Here is a 20,752-nt window from a genome sequence, read left to right on the forward strand (position 1 = left end):
AAAACATCCTTCACCAAGGCTTTCCAAAACAAGCTTTAAATTCTGAGCAAAGAGCATAGCTTGCTCCTCAGAGGGATATAAGGCCACAAGAAACTGAAAAAGTTTAGAAGAAACACTCATTTCAAACATAACAATGCTACAAAAGGTAACAGCAGTTACAGAAGCACCCTAAGAACTGCGGACACTTGAACACATCCTGAAGATGACATGCCACAGCCTTTATCTGTAGCAATCACCTCGGAGATTTTTGATTGCCTTCCCCTCTACAGTTTCTTCACACAACCATAAGCACTTGAGTTAAACAATTTAGAACTTTTTACAGGGAAGTTCTCCTGCAACCCCAACCAAATCATCATTCAGCAGTTATAAACTATTGGCTTCTTCAATTTAAATAACCAATACAATTAATATATTAAAAAAAAAACAAATCTAATGTTTTCCTTTACATTCTAGTACATGCCAAAACCAGCTTTATCTACAGAATTGTCACAATGATACTAGACCTTTACAACAAAAGTATTCCAAGCACACTCATACATAATTATAAAGGTAAAAGGTATTATACAGCAGTCAATTAATTAAAAAGCCAAATCCTCTATTAGTCTAAAAGAAAATAAACTTGGTGTTTCCCTGAAATAAATCAACTGCAGACTTGCAAATCAAGTTCTTATGTTTTCTGGTGATTGCATGAACTTTTGAGCAGAGGGTGCCAATTTTTGTTTCATAACTTAAGAGCAGAAGTTGGCTAGTCTCAACCACAAATTTTTGCCTCTGTTTTTAACAGCAATACTTAAGAAATGGAGGTTCAAAGCACAGATAGCCAGCTGGTCACACTTCAACAGATCTGTGTTGATTGACACAAGGAAGAACCTGACCCAGAGGGTCAACACTTTAGCCAGCATGTTAGAAATACCGTGGCCATAAATCTGTCACCAAGTCTTATATTAAAAATCTGCTTACATTTTCATAGTCCTTCATGGTCCGAGCTCTAGTTGGTGAGACTGTATCTTCTGCCACATCTGGTAACACTAGACATTTAAGAAGACAGAACACGTTCAGACAGCAGAATCTCTAAGCTAGGCTTCAATCTGGAAACAGCAAAGGCATATGCTAATCTAAACATAATAAAAGTACAAGGGGCATTTTTTGGCCCCTTGTTTACATTACGTGTTAGTGCTACTAAGTAGTTAGTATCTAGATTTCTTTCTGATCACAGTAAGTTGTCTATCACTTAAGCTCCCAAATTCCTGTACCATCTGTTTAAACCAAGATGTAGACTGAAATGAAGCTCTGCAAGGTGCACTTTCAAGAATAAGTCCTCAGAGCAAATATCGAGGACTCCCGTATTAGAATTAAGTCCTACTAAACTATTGAAAAGCAGTTAAAATCTTCCAGTACCTCAGCGGTCATGGGACAGGCCTCCACCTTACACTCAGGGAAACCACGGACAGAGGAAATGGCCAGTATCTATGTTCCTAAAATGTAATCCCTCCTGAATCTACACGTACTTAAGCTTCAGTTTGGACACACATTCTGTAACAGCCACATTTAACAGGGCTGCATAACTTTTTTCCACTCAAATCTGTGAGAGTAAACTCTTAATCAGAATAACAAGACTGCATAAAACATATAGCACATCATCTTAAATAGAAAGAAGAGGTAGCTGAGGACTCAGACTAACTAAACTAACTCTCACATTAACTAAAAGAAAATATTTCATTTAAAGTACTTCCAAAATTGTTACGCAACTATGTAGAGCAGTCTTGAAAATAACCCAAAGAATGCCAGCCAGTGGTTTTCAAACCTTGACACTCTAATTCATTTCACAAGACAACTTTCCTAGAGCACATGCAGAACACAGTAACATTATTTTGTGGCATGGGTATGTTTCTCATATTTGCTTCCTTTCATGAGCAAACAGATCTTCTTGTTAAACCATCTAATTTGTCTTAGTTAACTACCTACGTCATCAGTACAACGAACTCAGCCAAGTTATGCTGCTGGATAGATGCGTGCATAAAGAAAAATCAAAAACACACCCCAAATTTACAGAGTGGAACACAGAACAGTTAATAACACAGAAGGTTTCAAAATAGTGCTATTCAGCCATTTTACTTTAAAATAAGTGTTTCAAGCAAGTTTCTCACACCTGAAGATTAACATAGTTACATGATCATCATAGAGAAAAACATACTGGGCTGCAGCTTCTGTTCAACAGGAACTAGATAGGAAGGCGTCTTAATGCACAAATAATTAAAAGCTAAGATACTGAGTCCAGACCAGGTCTTCAGGCAGGAAGTAACTGAATAGCTGAACTGGAAAACCTGATGATACGCAGCATACAACTTCCCCAAAAATAACCAGAATATGAAACTGTAGTATTGCCTTGCTGGATATTCTACGTATCTTAAGTACATGCTCCACAAAACCGCTGATCATCTTATATAAGACTCGGAGCCATAATGACCACAGGCAACGTAGCAGACAGTAGTAATTGCAGCAGCTGCCGGCGTTTTAAAAAGACATAACTTACACAGAGCTGCATCACTTAAAGACATTTTCTGCCTTTTTTTCCTCAGGTACCAAGTTTTTTCCTCAGGTTCGAGAGCCGCACGAAGCGCCGAGCCCCCGGCAGAGGCGGGCGGGGCTCCGCCGCCAGCCGGGACGGCGCGGTGAGGGGCCGGGCCCCCCCGAGCCGGGCGGGGAGTCGCCGTGCCGGGCTGCCGGGGCCGCAGGGGCCTGACCGCGCCTCCCCGCACCGCACCGGGGGGCTCCCGCTCGCTATCCGGCCTTACCTTCGCCGCCGGCCGCGCCGGGCCGGGGGTCCCCGCGGGAGACGTCTGGCAGCTGGGAGACGCTGAGGAAAGAGGAGGACAGCGCTGAGGAGCCGAAAGCCCGGGAGAAAGGGGCGGGGGGGGAGGGGGGCGGCGGGTCCAGCCGCCCCACATGCACCCGCGGGGAGGGGGACGGCGGGCCCCTCAGCCCAGCGCCCACGGTGGGGCCAGCCCCCGCCCAACGGCCCCGCCCGCCTACCTGCCCTCAAACGCCACCGGCAGCGTCAGGTCTTCCCCCGGCAGCGAGTCCATAGCGGCGCCGGGCCGCGGGTCCCGCCAGCGGCCAGAGCTCCGGCTCCTTTGTGCGCGGCTTTGGCGGCTTCGCTGGAATTCAAACGGCCGCAATCGCTTCCGCCATCTTTGCGCCGGCGGAGGTGAAGCCGCTGAAGCCACAGCGGAAGAGCGTACAAGGCGGGCACAATGGAAACTGAAGGGGAGCCGCCATGTTTGCTCTGGGCGGTGGCTGAAGTTGGGGGAGTAGGCGCCATGTTGGCTGAGGGCAGAGTGGGGCGGGGTATGGTGGGCACTCCCAGCTGGGCACAGGGGGAGAAAGCTGTCGGGCGCCATCTTGAGTGAGGGAAGCAACGGCGACGTCCGCCAGCCGCCATCTTTTATCAAAGGAAGATAGGCGACGCGCAGCTGCCATCTTTGCTGAGGGCAAGCTGAGCGCGCCTGTGGAGTCTATGGAGAGGCGCCTGAAGGGCCCGGCCGGGGCGGGGGACGGGGCTGCGAGCGGGGCCGGTCGGCGGCGAGGAGGAGCGGCCCCCGCCTCGCCTCGGTGCCTTCGGGCCCTGCTCCAAGAAACACACATTTGGAAGAGGCTTTTGCTGGGGTGCGCCGGGACCCCGGGCTCCAGCCAGGCCTGGCAGAGCCGCTGGAGCTGATTGTTTCCATGTCCTCCGCGGCGCCACGCTGCCATCAGGCTTGGAAAGAGAAATAATTACGCGTTAGTTTCAAATTCTGGTCACTATTCTTTGTAACTGGCAGAGGTGAAAATCCAGGAAGCCAGCTGCTGTCAGAATCCGTCCTGCATTGTAACAGGCTGATTTTGAAACCATCTAAGTGTTGCAGCTCTCCGGCTTTTTTGGGGAGAAAATGCAATGATGCTGAACATTTCAGAACATCGGCAGTTGGAAATGTTAAAATGAATTAAATACTGTCACTGCTTCCCCTCCCAGGCACCGCTGTCCCTGCGGGTGAGCACAGAGGAGGGCCTGGCCTGGCCTGATGGCACTGGGAGCAGGTGGAGCTCCAAACCCTGCCGTGCTTCTCACGCTCTTCACCCACTTTTTTAATTCATTACTGGAAACCTGTGAGTAGGATTGAAATACTTTACTGCAATATTTACAACCTCAACCGGCACATCGTACTAAGACTTACACTCAGCATTACCTGTAACGTGAGGAAGCTCCGTTCCAGCAAGACACTTGCCTGGCTCTCACCCGCAGGAGTAACCATGGGCTTAAGCGTTAGATTTGGTTTCCTCTTCGGTACTGAGTGTGTCAGGTTTCACTTGCTTGCTGTCTCAAGGGGATTCTTACCTGACCAGGAAATAGGCCACAGATAAGGGCTGACCATGGCCCATGTTTATTTTGTGGTTTTATTATTCCAGATTGTCACGGTACCCTCTTAGCTCCATTTTCTCCGTGTACCTGCACCACCTCTGCTTCCTGTTCAGAACAGATGAAAGTTGTAAGCCTGTAAAATGCCCTAGAATGGTGGTAGTGGCCATTGCAGCCATGTCTATGGTCATGGTGGGCTTCCCATCCTGGCTCCTGTCTTTCAGTTTTATGTGTACAAGTGCACGATGGAGCAGCTGTTCGTGCTCAGACTGCCAGGAAATGTCAGGCACTACTTAGCACGACTAAATTCTTAATCTCACCTCCTATCCAACTGAACATGACTCATGCTTTGCATTTGGGGTCTGATGACCCTAAGAGATGTTTGGTCCCTTCAACTCCTCCATGGCCCTTGAGAGACATTTGTCACCTTATGTGACTGGGTCCCCTTTTGCAATGGCCTCACTTTCTGCCAAGCTGAAGTTAAGTTTGCAAAATCAGGTCTGCCACATGGCACCAAGATCTGATCAGACAGTCTGAAACGTGGCTTCACTTGTTTACAGAGCAGATCTTCATAAAATGAATGAATCCACATACTGAAAGGATGATACCAATTTGCTCTTGTTTAAGGTTACAGTAAGGCATTACATATTTGATGCATGCCATTAAATCAGCATCCATCAGCCACAAGTACAGCACAAATCATTCACTGCTTGCGTGCTATGGGCTGGCACGGCACCTCTGTGTCTGCAGAGCCATGGTTTATGTCCCAACATACTATCTTTCAAAAGGAAATCAGCAGGGCCCGCCTTGTTAAGTTTATCACTTCATGAAATGGTTATCTGATGGACAAAGTCATGTAGATATATACATGTATATACAGACTGACATGAAGGAAAATTTCCCTGGGTTGCTGCACTGCCCAATGTTTTAAAGTCTGCAGCAGCACCAAGAACCTGCAAAGGGCAGAAAGGGCTGGGAAACGTATTGTTTAGGAGCAGTTAACAACTTGCATTCTGATAATCTGTTTAATGTTGTTTAACCTTATCTTAACATTTGGGGAGATTATGCTAAATCCTTGTACTACGAAACCATATTGGAATGACACTTTCCTACTTTACAAGGCAGCCCGAGATCCTTACCACCTCAGAAACAAAGTACTAAAGGGAGTCTGGGAAAAGAAATACTTATGGTGAGTGTAGCGGCATGGCTGAGTTGACCACAAACTCCCAGGGAGCAGGATGAAAGCAGCTGCTCGGTGTGCTGGGTCTGAAGTGCGATGGTGGCACGAGGAGGACGGATGTCACCGTCAGCTGAGCACGGGTCCCCCTTGCCGCCCTGTTCTCAAGTCCCTGCTCTGGGAACCAGGTTGAGCATTCAGTTATGTCTCCTCCTGTTACAGTTCAGAGCAAAATTCCTCCAAAGCTAAGTCATACACAATCAAACTGTTCTGCTAATGCAAATCAGGTCTCAAGAAACTCAAGAATTTCACCAGTGTGGTCCTTGTATAGCTCTGGCTCAGTTAAACATTTGAACAAACGCTTAAGTTTCAAGCGCTCGCTTAATTGATGCTGACTTAACATCTCCTCAAGTTCTTTACTTAACAAGGGCCAAAGAGTTAGACATAACATTCAGCAAAAAAGACTAGCCTTTAGCATTTGTATTTGCTTCTGCGCCAAAAAAATCAATTTCCTAACACCGACAAGTGAAAAAAAAATGCAAGTTTTCCATAGGTCCTTTTGCAGAGACTATCAGAATTGTTCAAAACTATTGACACTGCAGATGTGGATTTCAGAGTATCTGAAAATATAAATTTCCTTTGAAAGACCCATTGTGGTCATGAAGAAAAATCTGATACAATATCCTTTTCCAATTTCTAGCTTTGCTCTGTAGGTTTCATTTTTAATGACTGCATACATCTCTGACAAAATATATCCATGTGAATATTACAGACAATACTGCGGAAATACACATTGACTGTCTGGCCACCAAACATGTTAATGAAAGTAGCTGAAAGCTGGAATGGTTAATAAGGAGACACAAGAGATCATGGGGCTCATTTTTTAGATGGATTATCTGACACAGAATGTCAACTGTACTTATGAATATCTGATGTTAAAAAACATTTTTGTGCCATAGTTCTCATCTCACATACAGGGGTATAATGAAGGAATAATTCTCTTGGAACAAATGTCACTACTGGGATGAGAATCAGATTCAACCCTTTAGGTTTCAATCCAGCTCCAGTTGCTATCAGTGAAAAGACTCCTGCTGAACTTTAATGAACAAAAAACAAATGCAAAAATCCAAGTGGCATAGATACAAATTATATACATTTATTTTTATTCATTTTAAATAACATTCTTCTGTATAAATTCTGACATATATTCAAATCATACACTTTTTTTTTTTTTTTTTAGAAATGCATTTGTAAGCATAGCATATGCTTAGGAGACTCCTTATTTGGATGTGTAGTAAGACTGATGGGTTTCAGTTGGGAGCAAGTACAACTTTTAAGGCCCACATTTTTCTTATTTTAATCCTTCCCTCTGACACATGAAGAGCAGAGTCCTGTGGGAGCTCATTTTTAAACTTCACTTTAAAGAGAAATGTATTTTTAGGATTCAATCTTATATCCTTTATTTAAAGGAGACTGTGCAAACTTTCTGCCACATTTACATTGCAAGTAACATTTGAGTTAAAGATGCCGTATAGCAGCAGTTAACTGGCCCAGAGTACCTGAAGGATGCTGAATACATCCCCTCCTCTTTCAGAAATGGCTTCCAGCGTGCTAAGTTTGCTCAGCCCGGTCCAAGGGAATTATTGTTCCAATGGATGACATCTCCTGACAGCTCCCCAGGGCTCGCACTCCATGCAGTTATTTCTAGCTACAGTGGTTCATAAGATTCAAGATCATCATTCACATTAACCCAACCACTTTTTTGCACGTCTGTTGCACTCTGTGCTCACCAAATGCTCTCCTAAGTTGCGAGCCATCCAGGCTGCCCCATACCTTTGACACATCATTGCTTTTTGCCCTTTATCTGCTCCATTATATCCTCTTGCTTTCAGTTACTTGACTGTGGAACTGAACTCACCCCATCCAGACCAGCTGGCTCCACAGGGCCCTCACGACCTTGAGGATCGTGCCTTGAGAGCTGGCTTCCCAAATTCACCCAGCCCTCGCCTGCCTTGTCGTACCTTCTCTCTGCTCTGCAGCTACCGTACCACGCCATCGGCTGCCTTTCTCCATGGCAGCCACACAGCAGCACGCCCAGTTAGAAGGTGATGCATGGTGGCCCTTCAGGAATGCTACAGGTATCTGTATTGCCACATCAGCCCTAGAAGTCACCTAGATGCCCCCCGCCCTTGTCTTGCCAGCTTCCCAGCTGGGCCTCAATGCAGCCCTGTAAGTCCATGTCTGGTTTAGCTACCCATACCCCAACGTGGCCTAGGGCAAACCTCAGCATCTGGGAAGCTTCATGACAAGTTATAACACATGGCAGGTCAGTGGTCCTGGTGGCCTTTAGTACCCTGGCACAGATGTTTGAGCTCTGCACCCCCTCAAATTACAGGGCCAGCCTAAGGCGATTTGACATATAACTAGCTCAGCTTCTTCCTCACCTCCTGTGGTGCCCAGGGGACAGCCGCATGATTGATGGAGAGTGCAAGGAGGACCTAATCTCGCATCACTAAAGTCAGACATGAAGCTGTTTATTCTTTCTTTGCTGAGGCATCGACCTCCTTTTATAAAGGTTGTTCCTCTGTGCCAAAGGCCTGGTTGGCTGGAGATGGCTGGTATTTTCCTGCCGAGTCATTCTGCCACCTGACAAGCATTGTCCCAGTGCCACTTCCTTGCTGAAGAACATCCTGCACTTTCCTCTGCTGTCCAAACCCGGGCAGCCTGGTCCCCTCTGCCCAGCCAAGCTTCACATCACATCTGTGGGGGCCATCCAGATCCCTTCATCCCGATGTGCGACCCACGGACAACAGCATAGCTGGTCTGCTCTCCTTTGCAGACTGACTGTAAGGCATCCTGACCTCCTCCTCTTTTCAAACCCGAGGCATTTAGAGCAATTTGGAGGTCAGAAGCAGTGCAGATGCAAACACCTCCTGTGCTGCGGACTAGGAGGGTTCAGCATCTGAACTCACGCCCTGGTTTTGCAGACAGTCATTATTTGTACAGCAAGAGAAAAATCAAAGCCTATTCCTGTTACACAGTAGCCTACAGTCATACAAAGATTTGCGGAAGAGGTGTTTTGTGGCAAAGATTAAAAGATCTCCTAAAATATTTTGGAAACATTAAAGTGAACAATCTGTCCTTCACTTTGCCTGCTAGCATTAGTCCCAGAAGCTAACACTTCCTAAATTACCTTTCCCCACCCTATGAAGTGACCAAGTGCAAGTGTATCGCTAAATCAGCACTGCTAAATAGTTACAATTTTTAGCAAACTTTCTATTTTGTCACCACTCTGCTCTTTAAAAGTTTGATGAGTAACTCAAGGATTAGCAACATCCAGATTTTCTCCTCCAGTCCTCCCCCGTTTTATAACTAAAAGTAACATTGCTCTGAATGACATCAGCCAAATTTATTACCTAAACTACGGGGCCTCACGCAGGCCCATAGCAGGCAACAGGAGCTCTCCATCAGCTCAGGCCTACGTGCAATTCTGCATTCTGCCGTGGCTGGTTTCCCTTGGTCATCCTCAGGCATTTTCCTTCTTACTTGCCATGCCCCATCTTTAAATCAGGCAGCAAGTTTTTGAGGCAGAAATGGCATCTTTGTGCATGTGTTTAAAGCACCTATTCCCCCCCTCCCCAGTCTCCAATGATAAGAAAAGCCTCCATGCAGCACCAGAAAGCAAATAAATAATCACCACATTCTTCCTACCATTTCTCATCTTGAGAAATATTTCCTTTTGCCTGGCTCTGAGGATGCATCAGTCAGCTCCTGCTGACCTTTAGCAGGTACTTCATTTATCCTCAGCATCAATCGCTTGCAAAGCACCAACACGCACAGCAATGCAGCTTTAGTTCTGAGGTTGGTCATGAGTTAGGTGAAATATGTGTTTCAAGCCCTGCTTAAATGTAATGGTATTGATTTTCACGGGTCAGACCTGGCAGCTCCCCGGCACAGGGAGGGCACGGTGCCTGCCTCGAGGCACACTGCAGGTACCAAGCGAGGAGCTCCATGCTGCAGCCTCCCCGTGCTGTGCTGCCCATTAAGTTGTTATCCCTCTGCTAACAGTCTGTCAGCCTCCCACAAAAATCAGGGGAATCTGTAAAACCTAAAGTCCCCTGTAGGTTTTTTTGACAGATGATTCCCCACCACCACCTTGTGCTACATAAAATTTCCTGAAAGCATCCATGCACTTTTAGCTTCTAAGCTTAGAAGCACAGATTGGCTCCTGCGACTCTTCGGCTGAAAGCCATTTCCACCCAAATCCAGGAGATTTTTGCTTTTGCCCTTCAAGAGGCCAGGAGGCTGCACTCAGCCCCCTGGCACGTCCCCCCCATCACCATATCACAGCACGGGGGAGAAGGCAGCGAGATCCACTCACATGATGAGCAGCCGCTTCGGAAAAACTCGGCCATCGAGATCAGGCTCTCAATGCATTCATGACAGTGTATTTGTGTTTTGTATAAAGATTTAAAAGCAAGTAACAGAATGGTACATCCGACTTTTTGACACCTACTAGGGCCTAGTCATGGCGACACTGGTATTCACTCTCTATTTAAAGAAATGGAAAATTTGACAGATGCAAGTAGGGAGCACTCACATTTTCTCTAAAAAAGAACATTATTCAATGACACTAGAAGAAAAGCTTTAAGCAGTCGGTGTTTGCCAGAGTCCCAGCTCCAACAATATTGCCATCTAATTTACAGTATTTTAAACAATCCTCATTTTTTTTCTTTTTAAACAACGCCACTAACCGCTGTACAATTAAAATCTAGATGATAAAATATGACTTGGGGAATAGGGGAGGTTGGAGAGGGGCTCATGGTTTTGTTGTTGGGGTTTTTTTGGTTGGTTGGTTGTCTTTTTTACAAATAATTACAAATACAATTCCAAGAAGATATATTACATTTTATATACAGAACACACCATTTCTATCAGGGTAGGGTATTAAGCCTAGCTTTTATTTTTACACGGCAACCCTGAGATGTCTTGTCGTCTTCCCTTGCACAGAAACTATACAAGTTCATTAACTCCTTCTAGAAAAAAAAAATGGATTGCTATGTGTTAATAGCATCATCACCCTGTATAAATACTCAGAAAGGGAAAAGCTTAGTCTTTTCCCTAAGTCCAATGTTTTAATGAATTTATTTTCCTGTTTTCTTGCTTAGTGGAAACTGATAATGGTGACTTTTTTCAAGTGTGCAACTCACTCCTCTACTTGCCTTTTGGTAGTACAGTCAACAATTATTTCCCTTTTTTTGTCCTCCTTTTCAAACAAATTTGTATCAGGAACTAATATGAAGCCTTTACAAAGGTCTATCTCCTGAAAACCCACTGTTAATTCATGAGCTACTTTTCAAACTAAAGGATGCAGACATCAGTTAGGTTGGTTGGAAATCAAGTAGCTTCTGATTAATCATGGGGTACTGCATTCTCCACCCCACAACCTCTTCATTAAAAAAAAAAATATTTCCAGATCAGCATAATCAAGTCCTTAACAGTGAATTCTATGGATCTTTATGGACAACAGGACACTGGATGCATTTCACCATATTACCTGAAACTCGGATGTACTACACTTTTTTCTGTTCACCTGCAAGCTACAGCATGCCCAGCATAAGAGTATCTGAAGAGCAAATTCCTCTGCGTGGAGCCTTGGCACAGATCCTGATACCCCTTCAACAAGCCCCGTAACTTTTTTAAGCCAACTTTGGAATAGCTGGATCACGTCTTCTAAGCTTTATAATTATGCATGGGAGTCGTCAGCGTTAGCTGTCCATTCGGTGCGACTTCGTTCCCATCGTCTTCCAACAGCCCCGAAACATCAGCGTTGGGTATGCTGTCATGGTAGCTGCTAAAACTGATGTTGTCCTCTTTGAGTTCAATGGTCCAAAAAGGAGCGTTAAGTTTTCTGTTTTGATACTCACGGTACATGTAGACAGCACCCACAAAGCCCATTAGTAGGACCACAACAATGATGATAACTGTCAAAATAATTATGTTAAACTGAGTCCATGAAACATCTGCAAAAGCAGAGGTACTATTGTCAGAGGAACTTAAAGGAAATATAGTCTGTATGGTTGTTGGTGACAAGGTACTGTTTATCACTGCTGTTGAAAATGATGTTGCCTTGCTGGCATTTGGAGCAGAAGTTGTAAACTCCCTTGTTTCTGGGCCAAGAGTGGCTTCTACAAAACAAATAAAAAACAATCAATAAAAATATGCTAAGATGGAATCAAACACAAACATAAGAGATCTGACATTTTTTTCACAGTTATTATGGCAATTAAGTCTATGCTGTTAAAGCTAGTATTTTTTCAAAACAGTTTACAAAAACGGTTAGCCAGGGTTGGGTTTGCTATTTATAAATAATTCTGTGTGCTAAGTGCTTATTGACTGCAGCATTCCTATAAAAAAATCTGGTGATGGATGGATAGGTGCAGTAGCCAAGATTCAGTGTTAGATACATGAGTTCATGATAGAAGCAAGCCACCCAGTCCAGCTCATATTCAGCCCATGAAAATGGGGCCCTACCAAGCTCAGCAAGAGTTTGGACTTTGAACCTAACAAAGGCTGAGTTTTGCTTGTTGTCTACATGGACTGCACCATCAGGACACAGCGACTCCAGGAGCTTAAAGCTTTCACAGTACACTAGATGTAGGATTTTGTTCACATTATTATTATTTCTGCCTTACCTGTGGAAGATGATCAAAATCGAAAAAATGAACCATGAGCTGTCACAGTGTTTAGCAACAGGTTTCAATATTTACATTGCTTTACACAAAAGGGCAAAATAATCCCAGTTCTGCTTTTGAATGATGAAGTCATAACATAAAACTCACGGACACCCCCACTCTGTATAACCAGAAGCAGAAGGGAGCCAAATCACAACAAAAAAAAAGACTGCGGATGTTCTTATGAAGCTTTTGAACACAGCAGAAGCCAGTTTGGATCCCGTTTTGGTTTCAGTGGCTGGCGTATGTCCGCACATGAAGGACAGGAACATGGGAACTATCAGACCGTGCCACAAGCTCCGTCTCCTCTGCAGCCTGTTCTCAGGCACAAAATAGCCAAGAACCTGCCATGCTTCCAGCAGACGTGGAATAACTCCCTTCCCGCGCCTAGGAGTCACCGAGAAGTTAACACTGGAGATCCCTCATAAGTGGGATGCAAATTCATTACTCCTTCTTCAAACCAGTTAAGCTACAGGCCTCAGAAAGCACCATAGAGCCTGAGTATTAGGCTCCCAAATCTAAGTAATAAACCATTTTCTTCACAGGAATAACCTGACAGTTTAGATTCTCAAGTCCAGGCAGCAGGAACCCTACAGAAGCTGAACCTCGATCAACCCAAATGTTCTCTTCACCTATTGCTCCACAGGACTCTCTGCACCCTCTTTCCCACTCTCTTCCATTTCTCCTTCTGCTATCAGAAATGCAACTTCATTTTAAACCCACTCACAGCTGCAGCAATTACAGCTGATGGTGCTGTGCTGTATTGATCCAGCTCTCCTGAAGAGAATGTCTACTAATTATGACTGAGGAGGAGAGTCACTTCCGAAGGACTAATTTTGCACTAAGTTGCATCTCCAATGGCAACAGGAGCTGGAAATATTCAGCGCGTCTCCTGCCATGGGCCCTCAGGGGAACTCCCACGAGTTAACTTTGGGCTGTCACATTCCCAGTTCAGGCAATGAAGAAAAACTCCTCTGAAGGGGCCATCACACACCTAATTTAGACTCGTGCTCAGAGTCCCTCCCTGCAGCAGCTCCTCTATTCTCTCTGCAGGTCCTGCCTTAGGTTGATAAGGATACTCAGGATGCTGAATGCCAGGAAACATTTCTCTGTGGGATAACAGGCAGAATTTTGCAGTAGGAAGCAAAATGACAGGAACAAGAGGTTTCTGGATACAGCTCTGGGAGAAGGGCATGAGGAATTCAGTCATCCTTTCCAAATTCCTTCATCAACACTCAATTCTTGGCAAACCCTGCCAGGAGCTATAATTAGAAAAAAACAGAACAGAGACAATGGCTGATTCACCAGCAAGGAAACAGGACTTTTCTGGGCTTTATTTGTGAGTCAGCATCAGCTAAGTGCTGGCAAGGGGGACATGGGTGAAAACATTTCCTGGAACTGATGGTAACGTCACGGCGAAACAGTGCCATGCTCTGACAATCCGTGGATCATGGCTTTTGGGCTGTGGCACGGCGATGCCTGTTTCCGCTCCCCAGGGCCGTGCCAGCCCTCCAGATGTCCTGAAGCAGCTCCTTGAGAGCGGCAGCTGTTCAGTCAATGGGCCGCTTTGGCAGCTCTGATGTGTCATATCCAGCTGCCTGATGGAAATGCAGTCTCTGCAAAGCTTCTGCTACCTCCTGCAATGAATGAGCACCAGCAGGAGCCGGGGCCGCGCCAGCAGCCCACGCGCCAGCTCTCGGAGAAGGCTGCGATGCTCGGCTGGGTGGCACAGTGCCACGCTGCATCACTAAGTCCTTGCTGCTGTGCCTCACCGTCGCAGCAGGAACACCATCCACCCAGGGGTCGAAAACCCTGACTTTGGTCATCCCACATGTCCTCTGAATAGGCTCTCCATCAGCCTTGAAAGCATCAAAATCCTGGTCAGGTTTAAGGCTCTGAACAGCCCCTGTGGATACTCAAGGTTGGGTTTAGCTTTGCCCAGGCTGTACAAAACACGCTGTCTTATTTCAACCGTGACCACTTAAATAGAGTCTGATTGATGATTTCACTCTAGAAGCCATTCAAAACCAGGGCACTCAGATGCACTAGCGGTTTATGAAAGCCTTAACCTAAAACTAGTTAATGCAGAGTACCTCAGCATATCAATTTTTAGGCAAATTGTGTGTAAGAAACTGGAAATAAACTGTACGCCTTTTTAATTGCTTAATAAAAAAAGGGAAAAAACAAGTGTCAAGGAAACAGGAAAGATAGAAGAGCATGTCCCAGTCCCTTTGAAAGGGGACAGTCTTTCCCCACATCGGGAATTGGCTACAACAATGCCATTAAAATAAAACATAATGGTGAAAACTGCAAGTATACAAGCAAAGCCATACATATAGATTTTAATGGAGCAAGGTCATGTAGCTCTTTGCACAAAGGCAGAGCTGTGCAGGGGGAGATAATGGATGACCTGATGCAAAAGTGCCGTTTCCAGCCCTGTAACGGCACAGTTACAGCTAATGAGCATTCAACTTTTTTGTATTGATCATCTCCCGTGCAGAGAAGGACTCTGTGATTACACCTCCAGAGAGCAGCATGGGAGTGAAAACCACATTAGCTCCTAATGGAAGATCTGAATTAAATCTCTGTTGGCGACAAGGATGAATTTGGGCCCAGATGCTTTCCTGAACTCTGGGTTCTCTTATCTAATACATAACACTGGTCATGTTTTCATGCACGGAGCTGGAGATCCACCTTGTGGACCAATCTCCTGATAACCGCTGAAGAAGCAACTTAAGAACCATTTTCTCTCATTTTACTACAAGTCCTCCTGCTGCCTAGTAGCCTCTCTAAGTACCAGAGCTAGTCTGGATCTGAGATGCTACATGCAGTGTCTCAGATGGGGACTGAAGACTGATAAGAGAACCCCAGAGCAGGTACCAGTAAATCCTTCCACTGACTTGCCGTGCAAGTTTGGATCTCACCTCTCTGAGCTTTGGCTTCCCCATTTAGAAAGAAAAAAAAAAAAAAGAACACCTAAACTTGGTCCAAATATTTATTGTTTGCAGAGTCTGAGGAGTGACAAAATCTATTACAAACACCCTTTCTAAGGAACTATACAGTGCTATTGAATGGACTAGTCAATAAGGACAACTCGCTGGGCACTAAGAGTTCAAGTATATCAGGCAATGGAAATCTGAAAACCTACATTTAAATACACTGCAAATAGTTTTTGTTTTCCAGCTTGTTCACTAGAGGTGCCTGCCACAGTCTCGAAATCAGGGTGGTTGCAGAGCTAACTCTAAAACCCACATTTCAAGGCCAGTAGCCACCAATGTGTTATAAAGGTCTGTCTTCCTTCCCTGCACCAACAGGCCAGATGAATCTAAACCAATCTGAGCAATTAACACTATTCCCTCCCCTGCCTTCAGGCAGCCTGTGCCCACCTGAGCTGCACAGCAAGCTTCGACACTGATTGAGGAGCCTGTTTTACCTTTCTTGGTGCAGTTGGTCCCCTCGGGGTCTCGGACGTAGCCATCCTCACACTCCTCGCAGTGGAACCCGGCGGTGTGGTACAGGCAGCCGATGCACTCCCCGCTCTCCGGCCTGCACACGCTGGGGGACTGCGCTGGGTCCACGTTCCCGTTGCATTTACACCTTACGCAGATGCTGTCGGAGTTGTAGTAGCCGTTGTCGCACTGGTTGCAGTTCAGACCAGTGTACCCCGTTTTGCATTTGTCACACCTTGGGGCAGTTTCGCCAGGCTCTAAAGAATACAGAAAGCAAACCAGGTATTGCAGAGAAACACCTGCTGTGGGATTTGTTCTGTGGGACCTGACCACAAGTCACTATGACAAAAATCAGCAGCCACTGAGTATTGAACAATCTCAAATTTGAATCTGAAAATAAAAATTTTGAATATTTTCTCTGCTCCTAGGGAAAAAAAAACACCTTTGGGGGTTTCTGATGCCTTGTACCAGCATCACAGAGCACGCTCAGCACGTTGCTAAGCAAATAGATTATTACTCTTGAACATTTCCATCTCAAACAGCCAATTTCAGAAAACAGCTGGAACCATATCGGGGATGCTAGCAATCTGCAAGAACTTTTTGGCCCATACAATGCCTGAGATGGCTTGATTGCAAAACTGATTTAGGAAGTATCCAAAAAAGTTTTACGTATGTTTATTGCTGCTATGACTTCTCTCAGTTACATGAAAATAGAGCAGGAAGATTGGGGAATGTCTGCTTGGAGTCCCATGGAGGTGTTCAGAAGAGTGCTCACAGAGGTGCGGATGGCTACATGGCACAGCTGGGCATCTCCTGTACCTCTCCTGGCTGCCACAAGCTCAGCAGTTTCTCTCTGAAAAACTCCACAGGTTCTTCAGAGCAGGCTGCAGCCTGTAGCGAAGCACTTCTGATGCCCTCCACTGCACAGATGCTCTCACAAGAGACAACACAAGCCCCAGGGAGGCACTGTGGCAGACGCCACTTCCAGCAAGGTGCCCCGGTTCCCACAGATAGGAGATTCACAGGCTATAAAACGCCTCGGTAGGCTGATGCACTCTGAGTGGCAATTTAATTGAAAAGAGCTACATTCATTATCTGAGGAATTAGACCAAAACGAAAGCCTTACGTATTTGGCAGGTGCCGGTCGATGCCACGGTGGAGCACGGGCAGCGATGGCAGGCGTGGGCAGGGTGGGCACTCCTGTAGAAACCCTCCTTGCAGAGCTCACAGTGGTTTCCCTCGGTGTTCTCCTGGCAGTGCAGGCAGGTGCCTGGGGAAGGGACAGGAGCACAAGCAGCCGTTCAGCAGCAGGAACTGGAGCAGAACATTTGGAGCAAGAATCTGCGTGGAGCACTCTCAATTATCAGAGCTCACAGGTGATTTTGGATACCCTCCGGCCAAAACACGCTCCTGGCCTCTCATGACCTTCTGATGATCGTCCCCCCCCTCCACACACACACAAATAATGTGAAAAAGTAGGTAGCCCCAGCAGAGAGGCCCACAGCTCATCACTTTAAAAGGTCAGTGCAGGTAAACACATGCTATCAATATTAAACGGTCCTCCAGGAAAGGGGTTTCAGTTTGCATCTGTGCCAGTGAGCCAGGATCTTGATGCTTCAAAATCCCCCACTCCCACGAGGGGTCCCTCCAGTCTATGCCTTTGCCCTTTCTTGTGTGCAGCCTCTTCCTGCACCAGAGTTGGTGGTCAGGGGTAAGGAAGTGCCACCGTCCTGCTCTGGGGGCAGATGGCTCCATCCCACCAGCGTGGGGGCAGTGGCACAGGCACAAGGCAGCAGCAATTCCTGATCTTCCCGGAGAAACAGAGGGGACTGGGGGTTCATGTGAGCCACCTCCCCTTTCTGGGTTAGCCCCTGAATCAAAAAATCAGCGTGCTGTGTCTTAACAGAGGCTACGTCTTAATGGCCCTCTAAATTGCATTCTGATACTATTGTGACCAGAGAAAGAAAAATCTCCCTAGTTATAAAAACGCAGCCTCTATCAAAAGCCCATCCATCAACAAGAACACCCTGTAACTCAGCAGGCTCCTCGTGGAGGTGGCAGTGACCTGAGGGAAGCTTATATGATTAAATCCCATGTACAAGGCTCTGAAAAGGCAACAGCCACCTTCTGACAAACCAGGGCAGCACAGAGCAGTTTATTAACTGCATATATAAGCACAGACAGGAGATTCACTGAGCTAATCCAGCAGTGCTGCGGGGGCATGGAAAAGTCTCATATCAACATTAACCACAGAAAAAATCCTGAATTAGGTTAATGCTGGCTGTTAAAAAAAACACAGCAGATTTTCTTATTAATATTGGAACAGTTTGGCTCCCTTGCGAGCTCCACACGCTGCACGGCTCCTACTCTTTCCAGAGCGATGACTCTGCAGCCGAGCATCCCCGAGCAAGCCCCGCGCGCCCTCGCAGCCGCCCCTCGTGCCGAGGACAGGAAGCAAACCCTGGCAGCTGCTGCTTTTGGGAAGCGGCTGATTCACGCGCGCGGTGGGGCTGGCAGCACCCCGATGACTAAGGACACTTGCTTGGCGTCAGCTCCCACACACTGTTTGCTCTTCACCCAACAGCTTGTCAGACACGAGCCAGTGGTTTTTGCGGGAGAGGTGTCAGGGTTAGAGGGCAAAATGATCTGCTGGGCTCGGTTTCTTCAGTAGCAAAACCTCAATCAGCTGCTTCAGCAGGATGCCTGGGACAGGCTGGCGCGTGGCAGGTTAATTTGCCCAATCAGCAGCAAGGGTGCCTTGAACCATGCTCTGCAGGTGTTAATGGTGGTAGGAATCTGGAATCACACCCGCATTTCCTGTACAGTCTTGGTCATTTCAGGACCAATGTCTTTCCCATCAGCGGAAATTACTCGCATTTATCTACACCAACTCTGCAAAATGGCTGCGTTTCCAGTGAGTCAGCAAGTTGCTCAGCCATGCAAACCATGTATGGGCTTGCAATCAGGTATCACTGTGGAAAGCCTTAATAATTAATAGCACTTCCCATCCTGATAATGCCCTCAGGAAGGATCGGACCTCACAGTACCCCAACTGGGAAGAAGCTACCCAACTCAACGCACAAACACAACACGGGGCACAAGGGTCGTGTCAAAGGAAGCGCTGTCGCCTGGGGAGCTCTGGCTGCCCAATTTCCAGCCCAATAATTTTAAATATTCCTCCTAGGCAGAGCAATGCTGAGCGAGGCCATGTGGAGACAGTTGCAGAGCCGGCAGAGGGAGCCCGAAGTACAGAATTAATGCAAAAGAAACCTTGAAAATGTGACAAAGACTACACAGAGTTGATGTAAAGCTGGGGAGGTCACACAAAGTGCAGTCTCTAGAGCAGGCTGAGTGCACTGCGTTACTTATTAGACGTCAGATCTAATTTTTAATCAACTGTTCTCTGTGCTGGTTTTGTTGGGTTCCCCCACCCCCAGCAGCAAATAAAGCAGATGGAGGAAAATTTTTAAAAAGGGATTTCTGTCAAATCAACAATAGATCATTAGCCAAAAAGAGGGTTTTTCTTTGCAATGCTGCAGTCAGCACTGGACAACCCCAGCAGAACAGTTGCCTGAACAGCCCTATCCTGGAGGCAAGGTCTGTGCTGTTTTTTTTTTTTTTCAAAACTAAGAGAGGGGGAAACGTTGAAGAAGAAAAAGGAAGAGCAGATTATCTTACTCCTTCACAAAACCCACACACCCAGCTCCAAATCAGTAACACAGCTGATATGTGCACAGCTTTAGGTACAATCTCACATCCTCCAATATTGGTAGGACATAAGCTCATGAAGTTCCGTACAGGAATGGATGATGGATGCAGTAATTCATCCCCGGGGAGTGCAGATCTGGTGCCTGCTGCTACCCCGAGCAGGATCAGGGCATTGGCTGGGCACAGTCAGCACTGCGGCCACCCGTTCCTCTGCTGCAAACACACAGGCCCTGAGGGAACAGACACCGGTGCAGAAATTGCCCAGAAATACCTTATTTGCTGAGCTCTGCCTTGCTGCCAGCTATGCAAAAACCCTGCAACACTTTTTAAAATTATTACTCCTTTCTAAGCTCCTGGATAAATATTACAGAACTGCATTTCAGCCTGGAAGTTTTGATGAGAATTTGGATATTGAAGTGTGAGTTTTGTTGCTAAAGTGAGGAGTGCGCAGGCAGTCACATAACATTGCTCCTGCGGGATCTCTCCTTTCAGTGGAGATGGGAAAGCAATCAGGGCCCCCCTGCCCTCCCATAAGCGATTCAAGCACAGGTGCTTCGACATTTGCACTCCATCAACGTCTGCACGAGAGAGATAGTCAAAGAAATGATGAAGGAAAATGAATGAGGCAAATTTTATAAAAAGTGGGCAATATTAATTAAGTGTTGCCAGTTTTTTCCAGCACTAATCATGTTATCTGTGGCAATAAAAGTCACATTACGTCAGTGCCAGTACAGTATATGTTTCCAGGTAAACAGCAGTTAAACAAAAGCTCCTGAAAAGCCAGTGTTGTGTATTTTGGTAAGTGCAGAGAACAATAGAGCACTGATTTCCAGTAGAGACTGCAGAATAAAGGCTCTGCACTGCTGCCTGGGGTAAATAACACAGCCTTTATTGACTTCCTTGAGAAGAGGACTAGCTCCAACCTTGCCCCGCATTTTAATTTCAGTTTTAAGGTAAAGATTCTGAGTACTCAAGGCATAAAGATGTAGATGAAGAGGATGAGCGCAGAGGTCTGCCAAATGAAAATGGCAAAAACCAGAGACAGAGGAGTCAAGTGAAGTCTGCACCCACCGTGGTCCCAAGAGGAAGGTTACCTGTTAAGCTGTCGCAGGTTTTGGAGTGGTTGTTGCACTGGCACGGCTCGCAGGTGGTTTCGTTGAACCAGTAGTATCCATCACTGCACTGGTCACACTTCAGGCCCGTGACACCAACTTTACACTGGCATTGCCCAGAGCTGCACAGAGAAAAACAAACAGTGAAATCTGGATGTGCTGGAAGGCATCCAAAG

At 46.2% G+C, this 20,752-nt stretch overlaps 2 protein-coding genes across 2 annotated transcripts in view; both read right to left on the reverse strand.

The window, feature by feature from the left end:
* The window catches only part of CDK5RAP2 (CDK5 regulatory subunit associated protein 2), an 85,292-nt gene extending 81,952 nt beyond the window's left edge, over positions 1-3,340 (reverse strand). The window contains 4 exon segments of the mRNA XM_074845868.1: positions 961-1,028; positions 2,796-2,857; positions 3,034-3,269; positions 3,272-3,340. Of these exon segments, the coding sequence (XP_074701969.1) occupies positions 961-1,028; positions 2,796-2,857; positions 3,034-3,269; positions 3,272-3,322 (417 nt within the window). The 5' untranslated portion in view covers positions 3,323-3,340.
* Positions 3,341-6,704: 3,364 nt separating this feature from the next.
* The window catches only part of MEGF9 (multiple EGF like domains 9), a 56,729-nt gene continuing 42,681 nt past the window's right edge, over positions 6,705-20,752 (reverse strand). The window contains exons 4-7 of the mRNA XM_074846241.1: positions 20,559-20,698; positions 16,883-17,026; positions 15,741-16,013; positions 6,705-11,761 (exon numbers count right to left, since the gene is read on the reverse strand). Of these exons, the coding sequence (XP_074702342.1) occupies positions 11,307-11,761; positions 15,741-16,013; positions 16,883-17,026; positions 20,559-20,698 (1,012 nt within the window). The 3' untranslated portion in view covers positions 6,705-11,306. The remainder of the gene's footprint in view (positions 11,762-15,740; positions 16,014-16,882; positions 17,027-20,558; positions 20,699-20,752) is intronic.

The sequence above is a fragment of the Strix aluco genome, chromosome 20 (genome assembly GCF_031877795.1).
Source record: "Strix aluco isolate bStrAlu1 chromosome 20, bStrAlu1.hap1, whole genome shotgun sequence".
NCBI lineage: Eukaryota > Metazoa > Chordata > Aves > Strigiformes > Strigidae > Strix > Strix aluco.